The sequence below is a fragment of the Gallus gallus genome, chromosome 4 (genome assembly GCF_016699485.2).
Source record: "Gallus gallus isolate bGalGal1 chromosome 4, bGalGal1.mat.broiler.GRCg7b, whole genome shotgun sequence".
Classification (NCBI taxonomy): Eukaryota; Metazoa; Chordata; class Aves; order Galliformes; family Phasianidae; genus Gallus; species Gallus gallus.
Genome location: NC_052535.1, coordinates 21,212,802 through 21,233,442, shown reverse-complemented (window position 1 = coordinate 21,233,442; position 20,641 = coordinate 21,212,802). Strand labels below are relative to the sequence as shown.

The 20,641-nt window shown below is 37.8% G+C and overlaps 1 protein-coding gene and 1 long non-coding RNA gene across 2 annotated transcripts; one reads left to right on the top strand and one right to left on the bottom strand.

The window, feature by feature from the left end:
- The first annotated feature begins 2,574 nt into the window (after window positions 1-2,574).
- Window positions 2,575-19,846, top strand: FAM198B (family with sequence similarity 198 member B). The gene is made up of 5 exons (XM_015285338.4): window positions 2,575-2,768; window positions 3,376-4,659; window positions 12,286-12,500; window positions 16,366-16,592; window positions 16,904-19,846. The coding sequence occupies exons 2-5, from the start codon at window positions 3,663-3,665 to the stop codon at window positions 17,109-17,111; spliced, it is 1,647 nt and encodes a 548-aa protein (XP_015140824.1). The 5' UTR covers window positions 2,575-2,768; window positions 3,376-3,662; the 3' UTR covers window positions 17,112-19,846.
- On the bottom strand, window positions 12,440-15,400 carry LOC112532350. Its single transcript, XR_006939273.1, has 3 exons — window positions 15,229-15,400; window positions 14,072-14,319; window positions 12,440-12,528 (listed from the first exon to the last, which is right to left on the bottom strand). It is a non-coding gene; the product is annotated as an uncharacterized LOC112532350 (long non-coding RNA).
- Window positions 19,847-20,641: the final 795 nt, after the last annotated feature.

The window sequence follows — 20,641 nt, the reverse complement described above, 5'->3', positions numbered from 1 at the left end:
CTAAAGCAATGCTTTGTAAAATCAGGTCTATGTTAACTGTAATAATGACAGTTCCTTTTCTTCGGGCAGCATAACTTCTCAGGCCCATAGGCCCTGTACAGCCAGGACTGCACCATTCCTCAGCCATTTCATTGTGAATGTCTGCCCTTGTGACAAACATAAATTGATCTGGTTTATTCTACAAATGAAGACACTGATGGTGGTGTGTTTCAGCAGTTATAAGAAGAAAAAAAAAAAGTTCAAAATATGTAATTCAGCTGTTCTGTGCCAAGGAATGAAAAGAACTACAAAGAAATTACTACCTAATTTCCCCTCTTCTGTCCATTGCCCTTTTTCATTCCATCCAATCCAATTTCAGCTTTGATATTCCAGTGCCCCTAAGCTTAGAAATTGGTAACACTGGCTGTGGAATATGGGTATATAAAGAAGCGACATGAAAAGAAGTTGACTTTAATGGACACCGATGGCAATACCACAAAAATAGTTTGCAGCAAGAAATAAATACTGACTTGCTAAGTATATAATAATACTGACAGACTAAGTATAGGTAGGGAAAGTGTGACAATTGAGGTCAGTGTTTGATGAGACAACTCTCATAGTTCAGCCTATTCTTTCAAAAAAATATTCTAGATATTTTTGTGAATACAGAGAAATTACCCTTTCAGCTCACTTCTGTGCCCTGCTGCATCTTTGCTTTAGTAGTGATACAAGAAAGAAGAATTCTAACAGAGAACAAACACGTCTTTATCTTTCCTGAAACACAAAGAAAAGTTTCTTTTCCATACAAGTCCATAGCCATTTGTTGGTTATTTTGTGAATCTAGTAGGGCACTGGAGCTGTACACAAGCACTGAAAAAAAACAGTGTCTTAGTGTGTTATCTTTTAAAGATCCAGAAAAGAAACTTAGATGCAAATATCTGCGCAGTTAACAAGATATTGAATCCTATTTAGGTGAACACATGCAACCGTCCATTCCAATAACTTTAACAAGATGTCATTAAAGAAAGAGTTCTCTTTCCTGAACATGAAAAATTAAGGAAATACTATGGCCATAATCACAGAAATCATTAAACAACAATAACAACAACAAAAACCAAACAAACAAACAACCCTTCAGTGGTCAACATTGCACATCAGTGGGTACAGCACATTTTAGCTTCTAGGCTACAGAGGAAATCAGGAAGGAAAGAAATATCCCATATCCCTTTATAATTTCGACCAGATAGTCTTTGAAGAATTGCTATATGAAGATTGCACAGATTACAAAATTTAAAAGAAATGACATGCTAAAGGAAAAGTATTAGTAACCGGAACAGACAGTGTTTCACAACTGCTTGATTGCCATGGACAGGTCATTGTACAGTCTGCATGCAAGAACTGGACATTCAGATACAGCTGTTGTAGTGTGATAACTTTTCTGGCCTGTGCCATTAGCAGTGCAAGGTGAAAAGAATAATAATGTTCTGAGATAGTTGGAAGAAGTACAGTGATTACAAGCTTCATGCTGAATTGTTTGCTTCCAAACTGTTTGCTTAAATCGTCTGCTTACTTCCCAATATTTATCTTTAAAGTGAGAAACCCGTCTTAAGCATTTCAAAAGACTTTACGTGTATGTGCATATATGCTCTGTGCCCTGATTTTACCTGTATAACTTGCTGATAGTTTGCACTCACTTTACATCTTTATCAGATGGAACACAGGAGGCAGTTCATAGGACCCATTTATGTTCTCTCTTGGTCAAAAGGGCACAAAGCTGGTACCTCTTTAATGACCATTCTGTCTCTCAGCAGGACCCTCCAGCATGTAAGGCTGATCTGAGAAGGTCTATATTGTGTAACCCTTTTAAAGTGTAAACAATTTTAAGCAAGATTAACCACATCTATATTAATATTATTGATAGATTTGAATTAAGTAAAGAAAAGTGGTGGTCAGTGAAAAAAATCCATTCACAAAGTTTTATAACTCAGATTAAACCCATCTCAAACGTAAGCCTATTCTTTAAACAATCTGTTCCCCCTGGGGTGTTAATTGTAGAACAGGCAATGTCCCTATTATTTTAAATTGCAGCAAACATGTATTTTTTATTATTTTGTGCTTATACCAGATGAGGAGTCAGAAATCGGAGCTTCACCGTTGTCTCACTGCTCAGCTCTGCACAAGCTCTTCTTACTGCCTCGACTCTCCCATCTATACAGTGACGGTGCTGTCCTCATTTTGGAAAGCACAAATAGAAAACCCTCCTGTTTAGTAGCATATTAATAGCATTTTAAAAGCCACTGTTTGTTCTTTGTTTCTCTTCACAAGAATGTATGATGTCAAATGTTTCAAAATGCAGAGGGCCTTCTTATAAAAAGAAAACCTTGGACAAATGGGAATTTCTTCTGTTCATTTGTGTGCAGTGCACTAGAGGGCCCTCAGGAGTTAGAAATGGATGGAATGTACTTTTGGAAGGCACTTACTTCACCGAACTTTTCATTACAGAATTTAAAATAGAAGAGGGTTGGTTTTTTTTTTTTTTTTTTTTTTTGGTTGTTTTTTTTTTTTTTTCATAACGTGAGGTTCATGTAAGTTTATAGCAGTTCATATGCAAACAGCCTCTCAGTACGGTTAGGTTCCAAACAGTACTTAGCTTGTAATGAAGTACATAAATGTGTACTATACTTAAAACTGAAATATGGGCTAGAATTCTTTTAGAACGTCAGTTTTACTAAGTTATTTTTATTAACCTAAGGAATTTACCAGAACAAAAGATGAGTCAAGCTGAATAGGTAAGAGGTTTTATACTTTTATAGCAATAAGTATACAGTATGCACTTATTCTATCTGTGTTTGTTTGAAAGGATATATAAGGCACTGTGATTTTATTTGAAAAACTATTGCTAGGTCCTATTTTATGGCTTCACAAGAGTGTAAAGAATTAACTATCTTTCCTTTTTAATGTAGGTTTTGAGTTATGTGAACTGTATTTACATTAAACTAGGAAAATTTGTTACTGCTCCTTTATTTTTGTATTACTGAATATGTGCATATTTAACTGCTACAGTTATTGGTTGTTAATAGTGTGTAATTTACAGCATTTTCATAACATGAGCTTTAGTAAAGACTCTGTCTTATATAAGAAAAAGATAATGATTTGGATTTGATAAGCTTTTCTTCTAATGCTGGAAGACAGCTAGCTGAGATTACAATTTGAGCCTGTATTTCATGATTTTGGTGTTTAACTTACACTGTAATTAGAAAGTGAAAGATGTATTCTGGAACATTTCTAAATGCACATTGTCTCATTTAGAACTTCTGTCTCTTTAAATATAGAGCCACAGATGCTGAATGTGTGTAATGAAATGAAATGCTACTATTAACCATTTTCTTTTTGCAGTTTGCAAGGGAGAACTTCAGATATTTTAGTCTACAAGTGAGTAAACTTTGCTTACGTAGCTGGCTCCATTCATTCTCTGAAACCAATCACTTGCCCTGTGGTGGCTGATAAGAATTCAAAGGCTTGCAGAGGTGGAGTGACAGCATCCTTAGTACTAAACACATTCCCAGGCATATCCATAGCCGCTGTCCATCACCCATGCAGGAAGCTTTTTGGAAAAGGAGAAATATAAAACAGAGAAGGGAAATCATGCATCATCATCCTGGCTGGAGCGTACAGAAGACTGAATGCTGTTTTCATCATGCAGATTCACTAGAGAAATGACCTTCTTTGATCAGCCAGGTAAAATAAAAAACTTGCTTATTTGTTGCCTGTGCTCCCCATGGATGCTGAGGCTGTGGACTTGCAGGCGCCTGAGGACAAGGAGGAATCTGCTGCTGGGCACTGCATGTGTGATCTACCTGGGATTCCTCGTCAGCCAAGTGGGCCACGTTTTACCCCAGCATAAAGGAGGATACGAAACTATCAGTTCCAGAAGTCTCCAGGATGCAATGCAAACTGCTTTTCTGGGCATCCCACTGGACAGTACCCTGTCAGCACCCAGCTTCCAGGAACCCAGTCTGGGTGGCAATGGAACCTTGGTGCCACCTAATGTGGTTTATATTACCCTACGGTCCAAGCGCAGCAAGCCTGCCAATATCAGAGGCACGGTGAAGCCAAAGCACAGGAAGAAACATGCAGTCCCATTGTCCTATGGGCAGCACTTTCCAAAAGCCACTTTCACTGGCCAGAAAGAGATCTTTTTTCAGCAGCTGGGGAGGGACATTCACGCTATGGGTGCAATGGGAGCAGCAACAGCTCCGGAGGCAAAAAAACACCAACTGGATATACTCCAGCATAAAGAAATGGCAGTCAGGGAGAGGGTACACCAGAGACCTGGGGGGATTTCTGGAAGGATTAAGGCACAGCCTCAGCCTGAGGAAAGTAACATCAGGATTTACAGCGAGAGCTCTCCCTCGTGGCTGAGCAAAGAAGACATTCTAAGCATGCGTATGTTGGCAGATTCTCGGATAGAGAGCATCCAAAAACTACCTTCTCAAAAAGCTGTCCTGGTAGTATTTGAGAAGGGTCCCAGCACCACAGGAACTGCCTGTACTCAGGGGCACTGTGGCATCATCAAAAGACCCCTTGACATGAGTGAAGTGTTTGCCTTTCATTTGGATAGGATCTTGGGGCTAAACAGGAGCTTACCTTCTGTAAGCAGGAAATCGGAGTTCTTCCAAGGTAATGCATTTCTATGATTTTTAGCTCCCCCATCCCCCATTAACCACAGGACAGCAGCAGGTTTAACTGGTGCTAGTCTGAGAACTAAGCCCATTGTTAGAAGGGTGTAAAGCCGATGTGTCTGTAATTTCTGTCAAGTAATTGTACTGTCCAAATGATGCAGTACTTCCAAATTTAGAATAAATGCAAAAACAGTTGAGTTGCTGAGTGCAGTAATGATTAACTGTCCATGAGAATTAGTAATGATAAAATAGAGTCACCTGTATGTCTCATAGTATTGTACAGACTGACTAAAGAAATTCCAGAAGGTTCCTTTTGATTTAGTGGATATTTGCCTTTTATTTATTTATTTTTTATCTCTTAGATTTAACTTTAATAAAATATTACTGAAAGGGAACACAAGAATTCATCTCTTAAGCAGGTGGTAGGCAAAGGGCTTTGTATGTTGTCAGGTAACAACCTACTTAAAAAGGTAGGAGGACTTCCTGAAGAAGCTTGATGCTACTTGCATGCTATTAATATCTCTGGGAACTATTTATTTATTTTTTAATATTATACTCTCTCCCCTCATACTTAAAAAAATTACTATGTCTCATTGAATCCTGCTTGATGTTTTGAGGCTCATTACATATATATATAAGGTAGACAGAGAAATACTTGCAGGAAATGTTGCAATATGCCTGTTAACATGATTGGTTTAAACAGTTTTCAATGAAAACTTTGGCTTTTTATCCCATAGAGAAATTAAAGATAGATTTCAGACATGCAATGCAACTTAGATGTCTACATCTAAAATAGCTACTTATTAAATGTCTGCAGCCTAATTGCTATTTTTGTTCAGTCACAAATCACAGCCCAAAAGGACTACGTTGCATTTTAGTGAATCATTGCTAAAGTGGCTGGCTATTTGTTTTTGCTGTTAGTTTCTTACTGCTGAAATTAGCTTAAAGGAAATGTTTGTATTTCAGCCTCTCTGAAAAAAAGAAACAAGTAACACAGGAATTGCTTTCTAAAATCTGATAGCAGGAAGAGGACCTAGTGATCTCTGATTTGTTCCTGCTTTGTAAATGTTCCTTTTGGCAGCCTGTACAACAATGTGAATGAATCTCTAGGAATAACAGTTCAGTGGCTTCTGAATATTATTCATACTTGCAGGGCATGGAAGATACATTATGCCTAGTTTATTTTTAGGCACAAGATTTATTGCTATAGAGCTGTCATGAGGAATTAAGGTAGTTCAGTTAGAGGAATTCTGCACAGCATGGCTGCAGAGATGACAGACTGCAAGCCTCTGTGAACGACCATTAGGATAATTGCACATTGTGTTGCACAGTGTCTGTCACCTTACAGTATGTTTTAGACTGTCTGGCACAGACAGAGTCATTCTGCTGTCTTTAATTTTCCTTTCCACATAACTGGCTATGTTCCTTCAGCAAGAAGAGTGTTGCTAGGTGATGAGAAGAGAAATAACATTATTTTGGTCCCACTTCATTTTTTCCAGCCAAAGAGTGAACAGAGGATTTGGAGCAGTTACTGTACCTTGTCTCTCTCCGTTTCTTTAGCCTCAAAATATTCTGCAGCTCACATGCCTGATATCTACTTGAGCTCACTACTATTTGCATGATTGTATTTGGCATAATCTTGAAACCATCTTTGTGCTGACAAAATTAACAAAAATGTATTCTTAAAAACAACGTGAACAACTAGTGAGCTCATTTCTTGCATGCATTTAACTTGCATGCATTTAAGGTGAGGTGGGCACTCTAAAGATTATTACAGGATAGCTTGTGTTATTCATGGTTATTCATATGACAAAGAAAGTGCTACATGATTAGAGACTGTGAACAAATGTACACAATTTCTGAACTGACGTCTCTCTCTCTCCATGACACATCCCTTTAGCTTGCCTCACTTGTGATGTGATACAACAGGACATGTTTGATGTAGCATTAAAATCTTAAAAAATGGGCTTTTCAAAACTGTCTATCATTTTGTCAAAAGCAGTTTCAAATAATCATGTACTAAACCCCTATACAGGTTTTGTTCTCTTTATTCCCACAATTCCCTCACTGATGGGTTTTCTTTACAAGTCTGGCAAAAGACTGTATGCAGGTTCTTTGTTCATAGCCCTCCTGTTTCTTTGTTAATTGTAAACCCTCATAGATGTTAACTAAAACTTTTTGGGGTAGAATTATATTATTTTTTCATCATGTATAGACGAATCAGGTATGATAACTCTTTCTCTCATTTTTGTAATTAATTGCTCTAATGTAAATATCCTGGGGAATACAAGTGGGCAAAGCCCTGTCAAGTTCAGTCTATAGGCAATGAGCATGATTCTGGGCATATACAAGTAGATACTCATTACTCCTATTGCTGTCTACATAGCATGAACACATTGTGAGTTCCAAAACACGTATAAACAAACGATTTGTTTGTAAAACAGCAAACTGTAAAACTGTCCACTGTAAAACTCCAGGTGCTGTGGAAGAAAGCAGAGAATGGCTCTTTGTGTGTCTAAGTTCTGGTATACCTTAGGATGGAGAATCTTTATTATTTGATGATCCTAACCTAAAGAACTGAAGAGCCTTAAGTGTCCTTGCTATGTAGCACATCTTAATCACATACCAACCTTAATCCATACAAGCCAAGTATGGACGTCAGCACAGATTCTAGCTCTCTAGCTCAGCAGCTGCCAGGGTTTGCTATGCCTCAAGCCACAGATCAAGTGATAAGGGCTGGAGGGGTTTGCTCCTTTCCTGCAGCTGATTGCCAAAGAGAATTGGGTCCCTTTGGACCTTACCATAATGCTGAGCTCTTACTCAGCCTTCAGCACATAACACACAGCAACTGCTGCATAATTTTGTTACATCTCTGCCTCAGGCCTGAACTACTGCATGACAACCACCTCTCTAACCCACGGTTTTCTATGGTAAATTTGGCTAAATATGTTTGATCCTGTGACAAGAGTAAGCACGTGTGTATTCAATTCAGGGGGGCCTCTGTTAGCTGAGACTGAGCCGACTGTTTGCCCAGAACTGCTTTTTGTTCCTGAAGTATGCCAGAAGATCTTCCTTTGAGTAACACTTTTCATGGTTAGTTAAGTGCAAATAGGTGAATGACTCATGAGATAGATAGTTCGCTAGGAATACCTGTTGTTTTGCTTTGCTGGCCTCTACAAGATGATAAATAGAGCCATAGGTTTTTCATCATTGTACCTTATGCTATCAGCCTGCATTTGTCATTCCACCAAAAGTTGCACAAAAGCAGGTATAGGTGTTACGAATGTCATGAATTTTAGGGCAAAGAACAAGAAAAACCTATCATTGCCTTATGCATTTAAAATGCTTTAAAGTGCTTCAGTTTATCTGTGCTACTCCTGTCAACCTGAACAACTCACACCATCATGTCATACCTCTCCAAGGGGTACCAGAGGGTGTATTTCCAGTATCTTCTTGGGTAGAGATGTTTGTGTGCAAGCAGTAATGCAGCCTGTATTCTAGAGGTCAACTAATACCCATTTCATATATTCCTTAATTTGAGTATCCATGTGCACACAGGACAAATATTGCAAATAAGGTATACAGGCAGGACAAATAAGTGGCCTAGATCATGTCCTTTCTGCTTCTGTACTTTATATTTTTTCTCAGAACATGATCTAAAACAAACTCTCAAGTCCAAATGCTGCTGTCAGACTCCCTCAGCTTTCCATATCAAGCTATGTGGGCAATGAAACCGTTCCTTTTAAATGTGACATCGGTAAACCATACTGCATTGCAGCAAACAATTATGAGTTTGAAAAGGGCTCCAAGTACCTCCTGAAATAACTGCTTTCGTACTGAAGGTCTCTTGGGTACGTTTGAAGGTACTTTCTTTGAAAGTTAGGGAAAATGCTCCTTCTGTAAGTTAGCAGACAAGGTGGAGGAATAACATCAGCAAGAGCATCTATGTGGTTAAAAAACATGCAGTCCAATTTTAAAGTGACATGGCATGTGGATCTCTGAGATAAAGCTGATGTAGAAAACACCAAGCAGTGGTACATTGCTTAACTATGAATGAAATGGTTTGAGCCCCTTGGGGCAGCCAAACGTGGCAACCTGGGGTTTCTGTATTTTTTCATTCAGCTTTGGATTCCCTGAAGCAGGACCTTCTAAGGGCCAAATAAATATTTAGAAATATTTTGATGCTGAAAAAATCCACACAAATTACTGGGAAGCAGATTCCAATACAAATCCTGAAAGCCTATTTCATGCAGTTTTCCAGATCATTTCATCTTCAGGTAGCCAAGTAGTTAAATGGATTTAAGCAGCAGGTGAAAAGAAAACAAAGTTAGTCTGCTTTGAGTAAGTTTCCCTGGCTTCCTTTTAGTATTTCCTTCTCTCACTGTGAATTTATCAGGAGTTTTTTCAGTCCTTAGGTCCTCCAGTAACAGGCAACCATGGCATCCTTGAACATCAGAGCCACAGTGCAGCTGCAGCAACAGAAAAACAGCAACCCTTTGTGTTACCATATAAAACTGATTAGGAGAGAGGCCCACTCAGGACAAATGGACTTATTCTGAAGTGTGCTGGACCTCCTCAGTTCCAGCTGTATCAGACTGGGTGCTCTTGGTTGGGCCTTGTTTTCCATTGCTCTATTTACTCTAGCCCCATCCTCAGAAGGTTTGAATCAGAAGAACTGCCTACATACGTGGGATCATGCCAAGTCATACAGCTATGAATCATCCCCCCCTTATCTACTTTAATTCAGCAAATTTGTGTTTTCCTGTTAGTGTCAAAAATTTAAGTCACTGCTCTTTACCAAAGCTGCTGTTTTGTATTCCCATAATTCAGTTTAAATTACAGAGTTGAAAGATTTTATTTTGGCTCATCTTTTCTGCTCTCATTTCCTCTGAAATGCAAATATTTCCTGTATTTAACCTTGCTCTTTATTTCTGTTATCATATTGGAAACTAAGATATTATACAAGTATATTATTATTATGTATATTACTATTGTTAATACATAATATATAATAATATTACTCTTATTAATATTACTATTGTTTATCATGCCCCTGTTGAGTAGACAGGAAAACCTTGTTTTGTTAGAAGGCAGTTTACATATTTGATTTGTTGAAAAAATTGCAAGTTGCTTATATAAGCTGTTAACAGAGGTCCAAAAACAAAAGAAGATCAGTTTTGATCCTGAAGGAAGCTGATTTTTTTTTTTTTTTTTGGCAGTTTGCAATGCTTTTATAGATCTTCTCCAGCTGCCTTGGAAAAGAAGCTTAGCTGATGTTAGCTGATGGCTGACCTGACTTGACTAAAGCAATTTACAATATCAGTGATGGAGACAGTGCAAGGGAGATTGGGAAACAGCTAGGATTTATGAAATTAAACTCCTTAGCACTCATTCAGGCATCTCAGCCTGAATTCATGGGAGTGCTCAGCACTGTCCCTCTCCCATCAGAGGAAACATGCTGATGGACAATGTGATCATAGCGAAAGGACACTTTCTAGGTTCCTACAAACAAATCAAGGATCTAATCAAAGAGAGGAGTTAAAGAGCCACAATTTGCCTTGAGTTGAGGACTACCTTGTATGCATATGCCATGGCAGAGAGAAGATCAAATATGTTCTGGTGTTGGAAAAGATTTTATTTTTCTCTGTATTTCTTAATGGAGCAGACACTGGGACATGGTTGCACATGGGTTCTAACATCCTTAGGTCATTCTGAAAGCATTGCCTCCTATTTATTTCCATGGATGCTACAACAGATACAAAGAGCACAATAACATTATTTGATAGAACAAATCCTCAGCTACAAAATTCTCTTTTTTCCAACAGTCACCGCCATTATCTGTGCGTTTTCACTGGCAATGAACAGGAGCCTGCACACCATACTCATCAAAATCTTCACTAGCAGAGGTGACCCACAGTCACCATTGCTGAAGCACACCATCTACCCTTCACCATGTTCACATCCACTGTTAATCTCTTAAGCATTCAGCAAGCATCAATAAATATCAATGGGTGCCATTTTTCCCACATGGAGGAATTCAGTGGCACACTTGTGCTACATATGTACTTCATGTTAGATGCCATTTTGTTAGATTGCCCCTCAGCTGCTATCTGCCACATGGCAATAAAATATAAAGGAATATTGGTGGGAAGGTTCTACTGCTGTACCACCAACATCCTCCTCTGACGTCATGGACCAACATAGTAAAATAGGAGGCATTACTTTTGGGACAGTTCTGTTTTGTTGGCAGTACAGTGCCAGATCTTTACATATAATTCATGGCTAATTATGGACAAAGAAAATTTCCTACTTATTATGGACCAGCCAGAAGAAGGTGCTGTGTGGAGATCCATCAACCATTCACACTGCTTATAGATAGAGATTTCACATTAACAGCTTCTACCTCACTGTTCATCACTGATGCCAATCTTCTACGCTCTGACATCCATCCAGGTTGCCTCTGGAGAAGGTGCCATGGAGCTCATTGCCTTAATGAGAAAAGGAGAGCTTCTTTTCAGATATATCTTTATGTCCAAGTGCGTATGTAGAACAGATAGTTTAAGCCACACAAATTGCACGTGTTTTATATCCATAAAACCTTCTAGTTGGATATATATAAATTTTAGAGCTTTGCACACATCCAAACACCTGCTAGTAAATAACTGGTTTGCAATTAAGTGATTCCCACTCTCCATAACAAGGCATCATATTTTGGTCTTCTATCTGAAAAACAGGATTTTACTTTAAAGTTTTAATAAACCACAGTCAGTTCTTGGCCCTTGACTGCTTAAGGCAGCAAGAGAAGCACTGCATTGGCAATGAAAGTGTCCAATTTTCCAAAGAGGACACACATGCCTGTTATTAGATATTGGGTGAAAAATCTCATAGTTTATTTTAAACTTTTTTCAATGGTTTCTTCCCACTAAATACTACAAACACTTGGATTCACCAGCGCTAATTCACTCGACTTAGTGATTTGAAGGAAAAGTGGAATACTCCCTACACAGGAAAAAAAAGAATTTTACCAAAATAGTTGCTATACAAAACAGCTCTCATGTTCTATCTGTATCTGAAAAAAAAAAAATGTCAAGGTGTTTATTCATGCTAAGCTAACACTACAGTAGTCTCATACATCATTTCAGGACTGTGAAATCATACATTATAAGCCTACAGCACTAACAATAACAAAATAAGTCCACTTTGAGTATAAGATTTATAATCTTTTTACGCCCATTATACAGGAAAATACATCTCTTGTAAATCATGAATTCACTGCAGAAACTTCACCGTTGGTTCACAGCAGCATTAGGCTATTAATCTACCTATGCACTTTGTAATACTTTGGTTTAGTATATGACTTAATATGTTAATCTCATTCAAGTGGAAAAAAAAAACAGCTTTCTGTATACTGAAGGCATTTATGTCTGAGCTTCTTCCATTCTTTTGGTGGCTGGTTTTAGATGTGGAATAAGATCACATAAACCAAAGGATGTGAAGTTATTAGTCTGTGGCAACATATTTTCTGCCACATCTGTAAAACACTGTAATCAGGAATGCTTAGGCAATGCCTAAAGTCAGTCTGACAGTATCCCAGTATAATTATAATCTATTTCTCCTTTTTCAGCTGGTCAAGCGTGTCCTGTTATTCTCTGGGATTCTTCACTGAGTCCAACTGATAACAATACTCATTCTTCAGTGAGATTAACCTGGGGGAAATATCAACAACTACTGAAGCAGAAATGCTGGCAGAATGGTAAAGTTCCCAAAGATGAGTGGGGCTGTACTGAAATCCATCATCATGAGTGGTCCAAGATGGCAGTCTTTGATTTTCTTCTGCAGGTACAACATTTCATGAACGCATATCTGCCTCAAAAAAAAAAAAAAAAATCACAAACACCCATGGGATCTTAGAGAATTTTTTTTTTTAATGCACAATTTGAACTTGTTCCTGGTTATGTATGATTAAAATGTTCAAAACAATTTGTAGTCAAGGAAAGATCAGAAACTAGGCCAACAGATTTAAAGATATTTTGTATTACTTCACCTCTGAGGCAGGTATAGTGTTTCTCTGCACACAGTTCTTGATAGTGTTCCCTGCTGTAAAACACTTATGATAAGAAAGCGTTCAGCTGCTTAGCTTTGGTCAGGTGAAATTGAGGTCAAGACAAGAGCTGTAGGAGTAGATTTTCTACTTTTTAAAAGTTTACCATTGATTTAATGTTTAGACTTAATGACCATAGCTGCTGTTTTTCAGTTAGGTATTGCACATCAGCATTAGCTTTCCAAGCAACACCATACTAGGGCATTATCCTGTGATATCATAATATGACCACAGTTACACAGCAGGACATTAATAAACTCCCTGTATTAATAAGGACTGAACTACCTACATATGCCTGGCAGCTGATTTTATACCTCCCTTAGCATTGCTTCCAGTTGTCTCTGCCTGCCTGACAGGTGTGAGTAACTGAACCTCCTGCAGCAATTACTGATGTCTATAAAGCTACTGGCATTTAAAATTGCATTTAGCACTAGTTTTATGCACTGTGATTGAGTGTTCATAAAATTCAACTTGTTAATAGAGTTCCATTTCTTGAAATATAAGAATCATTCTGCCTTATGCATAGCCTATCCCTGTCCTTCTCAGATCTGTTACAGGTTTAACAAATGCTTCCTATGCTTGCATTTTTGCAGTCTTGTTAAACAGAGCATGAAATTTTTCTCTGAAAATATATTGTTACTTGTTTAAAAACGTCATCTATAGCTCTACTATGAGCAGGTAGCTCTTGGAAAGCGGCATAAAGTCACATGTGGGTTATTTTGGTTCTAAACATAATACAACATATCCCAACAGAAATAATGCAGAATATGTCAGTTAATCTTTTCACGCAAATGTTTTCATGTTGAACGGTTTAAAAATTCTTAACAGTTCTGTGCTGTTCTTTTAATTTTAAGATCTTCTAAAACAAGTTTTTAAACTTAAGGGAATTCCTGTTTCCTAGAAGGAGAGATCAGTTAAAGTACACTTCTAAAATGGAGCTTTTATCCTCTGTGCATTTAAGATTGAATCAGAATGAATAATGCAGAAAATATAAAGGGAACTTGAAGAACTAAGGTACCTGTGTAATGTGCTTACAGTGGCTGTGTTGTGGAGATAATCTAACATCTTAGAATTTGAGGAGCATAAGCATCATGATGGTCTGAGGCTGTTCAAGATAGTTAAAGAGACCAGCAGGTGTAATAATCTTAAGTTGATTCAATAAAAGAATATCTTAATAGTCTGAAGCCCAGGCTAGTGTACAATCAACAAATATACAGAGTGGTGTGGTTAGTCTGGTATCTACAGATTGTATAACTAGAAAGATTATTACAGTGAAAAGGGATAATCAAAAACAAATGAAAATGCTCACCAATATTCTAGGCTTGCAGAAAAACTCTAAAGGGACCAATCTCCAGAAAGAGATCCTTCCTCAGTGGCTGTCAGCCCTTAAATAGGGGCTCTAGGAGAGGTGGAGCCAGGCTCTACCCCTTCTGGTCACACAGGTGAATTGCCTTCAGCTGTGCTCCTGCAGCTGACTCAGTGCTTGCCTCAGCTGATCAATCAGTCTCAGGCCATGATTCAACAGTTCCCATACAGCTGGTAAACTACAAAACACTGCTGTAAAAAAGTGCATCATAAATCATTCAGTATAACAGTGAAAGGTTAAACATACTTCCATCAAAGAAATGCCTTTGGCGCTCTTAAAGAGGTTCCTAATCTCTGGATTCAAATACTGTAAACCATAGGAGCAGGGTGACAAATGCTTGTTTTTGGCCTTTACTGGCCTTTTTCAAAAACTCAGGTGAAGTCAGGACATGAAAAGTAAAAATGACTTCTTCAGTTTTCATGTGCATACATAAATACATATCAGAAGTCAGTACTAAGCTGTTAAGGTTCCGATATCAGTTCCAGAGTATCACCTTATTCTGTTTTAACACTGTAATGTTGCAGTGCATACAAAGGGGCTATCTGTAAGAACACAATCTACTCATCTATTTAATGCATGTAATTAAATGCGGTGAGGATGAAATAGGACTATGTACAAGAGGAGTCTTGAAGCTGCTTCTTCACTTTTTGACAATAAATTCAATGGGAAATGAGTTAGGATACTGCAAGCAACAGAGTCTTTTGTCCCTGAAGATGCTCAATGCTGAGCAGCATAAAAGAGAGAAAGAGACCTAGTTCTGTCCCCAGGATTTTCTTAATTGAAGATAAACACTCCTACCAAGACCAGTGGCAACAGTGCTACATGCTTCAGAGGAAAAAAGAGCTCTCAGGCTTTCATTTGATGAACAATAACAGGAGACCTTTTAAACATTCATCTGAGTTCTACATCAGAAGTCATAATACTTCATTTCATTGAGGTGCCAAAAAATAAGACTAATTTTAGAAGGCTTTGTACTTACATGAGCAGTATTATTTTTACACCTAGAGCAATTTTAAAGGTTAGCACTATACAGTGAACAAGAAGGGCAGAAAAAAGATTTACTATTGATTAGTTATTCATTGAACCTAAATACATCTTACCTCACTTGTGCTCCTAAAACACATATGAGTAAGAATGGGACTGGTCCCCAGGGGAAGCCAAGCTTGGAGTTGAGGGTAGCCACAAAGCAGGCCCGGCAGTGCCTAGCCCATGGCACAGGGCCATCAAGCCAGAACCCCTAGGCAGCTATCCAGTAGCACCAAGTAATAGGACAAGAAGCACATACACCCTCAGCAGGGCCTAAAAAAGAGCTGAAGAGCTGAGCCTGAGCTTAAATAGGGCTCCTGGGCCCATGGACAATGTGTGAAGTTCCCTGGTGAGACTGTTTAAGGCAATTAAGGCCAACTTGTGCATGCAGGGTTCTGGCAATACTGTTATGTAGTCAGCAGGAAATAGGAGTACCTGTGAAGTGTGATGTATCTTTTCATGCTCAACAGTTAGCCTAAAATGGCATCCTTTGCTCAGGGAGTGCTTAGTTCTTGTCATTGTTTACGTAAGGACCAGAAATGTCTAGGTCAGGAGAGATGCTTAGCATTTACACTGCTAAAGTTAGACCAGATGTATTCCTCCAGCTAAGTGCTGTGTGATGACTGAGTGAGTGTTCCCACGGGAAACAATACTCCAGACCTTGATGTCGTTAAAGTATGTGTCACAGGACTGCTTGGAGAGGCTTCTTTGTGGTTACAAATCTACTCTTTATTCCTGCATTTGGTGGCTTCTGGTTGTTTAATGTGACCCTTACCCATCTTTAAAAAAAATAAAAAATTTGCATGTCTGATAGAAAATTTAGGCCTTTTGTCAGGCTATGCTATTTCTATTGTGCTCCCACAGACATGTGAAAAAAAAAGCTACAGCCTTTGGTAAAAACTTGAGTTGTATTCCCCAGTTGTTATTCCAGTTACAAAGTGGCATTGTTCCATTATTTTCAAAGAATTTCTACTGACATAACAAATCATGGCTATAAAATGGGTACAATATAAAGTCTAGCAAATTGCTTTTAATGGTATGAGAAATCTGTGGACCAGGTCTTTAATGCCATTTCACTGCTGCCTTTAATTACAATTCTTCTGGGCTTATTCTCTAGCCAGCTGTGCTAGTGAGCAATGTTTGACAGTGGCACCATGCCCCAAATACTTTGATGCTGTTCTCACTCAGCGCTCTGCTGTGCTTGGTTTTAGATCTATAACCGGCTAGACAGACACTGCTGTGGATTCAGACCTCTGAAGGAGGATTCCTGTGTGCAGCAAGGACTGGTTCTGAGATGCAGTGATCAGGATGCTGTTGACTTGACGCACATAGTGCAGAGAACACATGATCAAAGGCACTTGACCTTTATAGACAATAAAGGTTTCTTTGACAGAAGTGAGGACAATCTCAACTTCAAAATTCTACAAGGAATCAATGAGTAAGCTTTATGTTAATAATTTTGTAAAATGAGTTGCCATACTATAATCAAAAAGCAAGGGACACTAAGGTACTGGAATAAATATCAGCAGCCCAAGAAACATGTAATGAATTACAGGATGTGTCTAAAAATGTGTGAGTATTCTTACTTACTTGTGTAAAAGATACAGTTAACTCATGTATGATTCGGAGTGCTTGGACTTCATTTGCTGAGTCACAGTCTGTATTCATATAACTGATTGCTAAACCACAACATGAATATTGCAATTCAGAGTGATGGCAAAACTTACGATTTTCTTTGTGCTTTTCCAGATTCCCTGAGTCTGCAGTTTCAGTGCTGAGGAGCCAGCGTTTACGGGAGAAGTTACTTCAGTCTTTGTTCCTTGACAAAGTATACTGGGAGAGCCAAGGAGGCAGAAAAGGAATTGAAAAGCTTATTGATGTAATAGAAAGGAGGTCCAAAATTCTTCTTACTTACATAAATGCACACGGAGCCAAAATACTGCCCATGAATGAATGAGCTTCTGAGAGACAGTCCTTAAAATAATTTGTGTGGAGCAAAAATTGAGAGTAAAATTGATTTATTTCATAGGTTTATTTAATTTTTATTTTTCCAAACTTTTAAATGTATTTTTGAATGAGAAGCCTTATATGGTTTAAACATCAACTGCAGCTCAACATAATGCACTTCTAGGTCATCAGTGAAATTTAAAAAATGTCAAATAATACAATAAATGATACAGAAATAAGTATGCACCGTGAACACTCCTTCTATTAAACAGTTTGAAAATTAGCAACAAGATTTTCAGTACATTAGTCTGGATTCCCTCATTCAAGTCAGTAATGTTTTATTGCAAATTTAGATGGAAGAGAGATTTTAGTCACTTCATACATCAGTGAAAATTGCCATCACATCTACATGCTGAAACATACAGGAATTCATCTGTTTAAGAACATTACAATTCCAACATTTTCAAATGATTATTTTGTTTTATTTTGGTCTTTTGAAATCTGAGGACTAAACTTTTTAAAGTGAAGGTATATTTCCATTGGAGGTGAGGAAAATTTAGAATCACAAAGAGGAAAACATGGCTTTAACAATAATAATTCATTTGACAAATAGAGTTTTCACCTGTCTGATATGTAGCACACTTCATCATGAGTCATTTTTTACAATGTACTATTTCCAGTACAGATTGGTTTGTTGTGTGGCTGGATCATATGATATTTCTGTCTGTTGATTAACTGAGTGTTACTCACAGAATCATTAGTATTACCATTTCTTTTTTTAGAAATTTAGCTCTAGCTTTGTGTTAATATGCTGCTAAATTAAGTATACATGTTTGTTTTTGCAGCGTTTGTGACACAGTTTTTTAGAATACTATCAAAAGCAGATGTAATAATGACACAAATGTTGTTAAAATCAGAACAGAAAATGTTTCTGCTGCTTGCTTAGCTCTTGTCAGCAATTCAAGCTCTTGTTTTGCATCAAGATTGACCATTTTGGTTCCAGCTGATGGCTTGGCCCAAGTATTCCCATAGGTAGGGTTGTTAGAGAAGCTTGGAGAAGCACTATAGATTCTCAGCTTGGATCTATTCCGGAAAATACTCTGTTCAAGAAGTAAAATATCAACTGATATAGTCTATCCCAAAATATATCTTCTACCTATCTGCTTAGAAAGATTCTTTCCTTTTTTTTCTAAATAAATATCTATCATACTTTTGCCATGAGATAACAGCAGAAGTTAAATGCTTTCATATATTCTTCATGTTTAGTGAAAAATAAACACTAACATAGGGTGTATAGCATTTAAAGATATTTTGGAAATGCTTGTGTAATATTTTTCGTTATTAGAAACTGAAGTGTTAATGTAGGTGGGTGAAGTTAATACCTTAAATGACTGCAATTCCACCACAGCTAAAACAGATTTTATTTCTTACTATCATAACATCTATTAACAATAGAAGAAATAGATCTAATTATATGCATTTAAAGACACTTAATAAAATTTGAAGAGCTTGGCCATCTAAATAATCTTTTATTCTGTCAGTAAAAGGCAGATACATTCATAAAAACTTCCTAGAACTTAACAATTGCCTTGAGAGGACATGTTTTTAAGTGCCTTGGACTTTTAATAACACCAAAAGTAGAATTTTATAGGATTTTCATATTATCCCTTTCTTAAAATGTTATAACATGTTAGCCAGATGATATCTATCACAGAAACAAAAAATATTAACGTAGCTTGCATTTTCACTGAGCCTAGAGAGAGAAATAATCCTCTGGATCCATTTCACATGGTACTCCTGTTGCATTTATCATAAATTTCACTCTCGTGACCATTACAATCAATTTGTCCCATTTTCTAGCCTATCTCAGTTTTCTTCCTGCTAGATACTTTTTACTTGGATTATCACACACTGGTAAGAGTGAAAGACATGATTCTCAGCTGCACTGAACTTAGAAGAGGGCCAAGGAAAGGTACAGCATTGCAGCTGATCATGAAAAAACACAGACTGGAACTCTTCTAGTTTTTCCTCTTCTGGTTCTAAGACAACACATGCAGAGAGCTGGAGCATCTCTCTTGTGAAGAGACGTTGAGAGAACTCTGTTTGTTCAGCCTGGAGAAGAGGTAATCTGCAGGGCAGAATCATGTCTAGACTTCATGGAAAGTCTATATTGTCTAGACACATGAAGTCTTCTCAGAACTGCTGCGGGGACTGGTAAGTTCAGAGCGAATATGCAAAGCAGGATAAGCTGTGCCATGGCTGCATGCATTGCCCCTTTCCAAGTGCCAAGGATTACTTCTTTCTCTGAAATTCTGAGTTTGGCTCCAGAAGGTGTTCTGTGTATGCTGCATCATGTTCTCACCTTATAATCATGTCTTAGTATTATTTTACATGTAGTTGGAAGCGTTGCTGTCTATGTTGTATTAAAATGCTCCATTTCCAAGTCCTACCAACTCTCTTGTCTTCAGACAGTCAGGAGAGGCTTGAGGAGACTGGCAGTGGGACTGGATTGCAAAATGCTTCCAATTCAATAATGTTGATAACGAATGCCAGGAAGTGCCTTTTCTTTCTGATGTTCGTACTGTTGTATATCTTTGTGCTTGAGTTTGGTACAAAGTATAATTGGTAGAGTGCTTGTGAGTACATACGAGCCCAGTTCTCATTTTTTTTATTCTTTCAAAAATGAAAAATTCTGTACTTTTTGAGTGTACTTGGGTAAATGCTCCAGTAAAACATACAAAAGAATCACTTTGTATAACTTGTTTATTCACTGCTACTACATTCAAGATAGCTGTTCTCCTCTCGATAGGACTAAATTGTATTGAGAAATCAGTCCATTTCCTTATAAAACAGCATGAACTTGGACTGACATCCCTGCACAGAAGCCTAAGTAATATTGACAGACAGAAGGAAAGGGAAGAAGCCTTGATCTACCTATGGTAGGGATCAACTGAAAGCCAAGAAACTAGGTTTTAGTCATTTGTGCTGGGCTGCCTTCCATTTAAGGGCATATGGGACCAGACAAATATTCCTGTTGCACATTACTCGGAAGGGTGTAACCAACAGCAACGGTCCAAAATCTGTGGGTGGGAAAAGAAGATTATGTCATTCTTGAATCTCCCTGAAAGCCAGAGCCACATAAAATGGAGTTACTAAGAAAGTCAGGAGGGTTTGCTGATTTCATAACATTGGAAGACAGAGCTTAAAATAAGTAGCACAAGCACAGATGCCTTGAAATTCCTTGGGAGCTTGCCAGTGAGTTTATAATCTTAGACGTTTCAGAAGCTGAGGACATGAAAACTTTCGTGGAGCGCTATGGGAGAAATTTCTCTCTTTTTTCTCTTTTTTTTTCTTTTTTTTCCCCTACATTTCATAATGTACTATATTAAAGGAAGATAATTTTCACAGTTTCAAAAATGCAAATACATGCCTAGGGTACATTAAGGGACAAGCTTCCAGTAGAAATTCTGGGAGTACTTTAAAGCATGTTTGTGCTTGTGAATAAGAACATACATGTATATGAATATATATACCTTATAT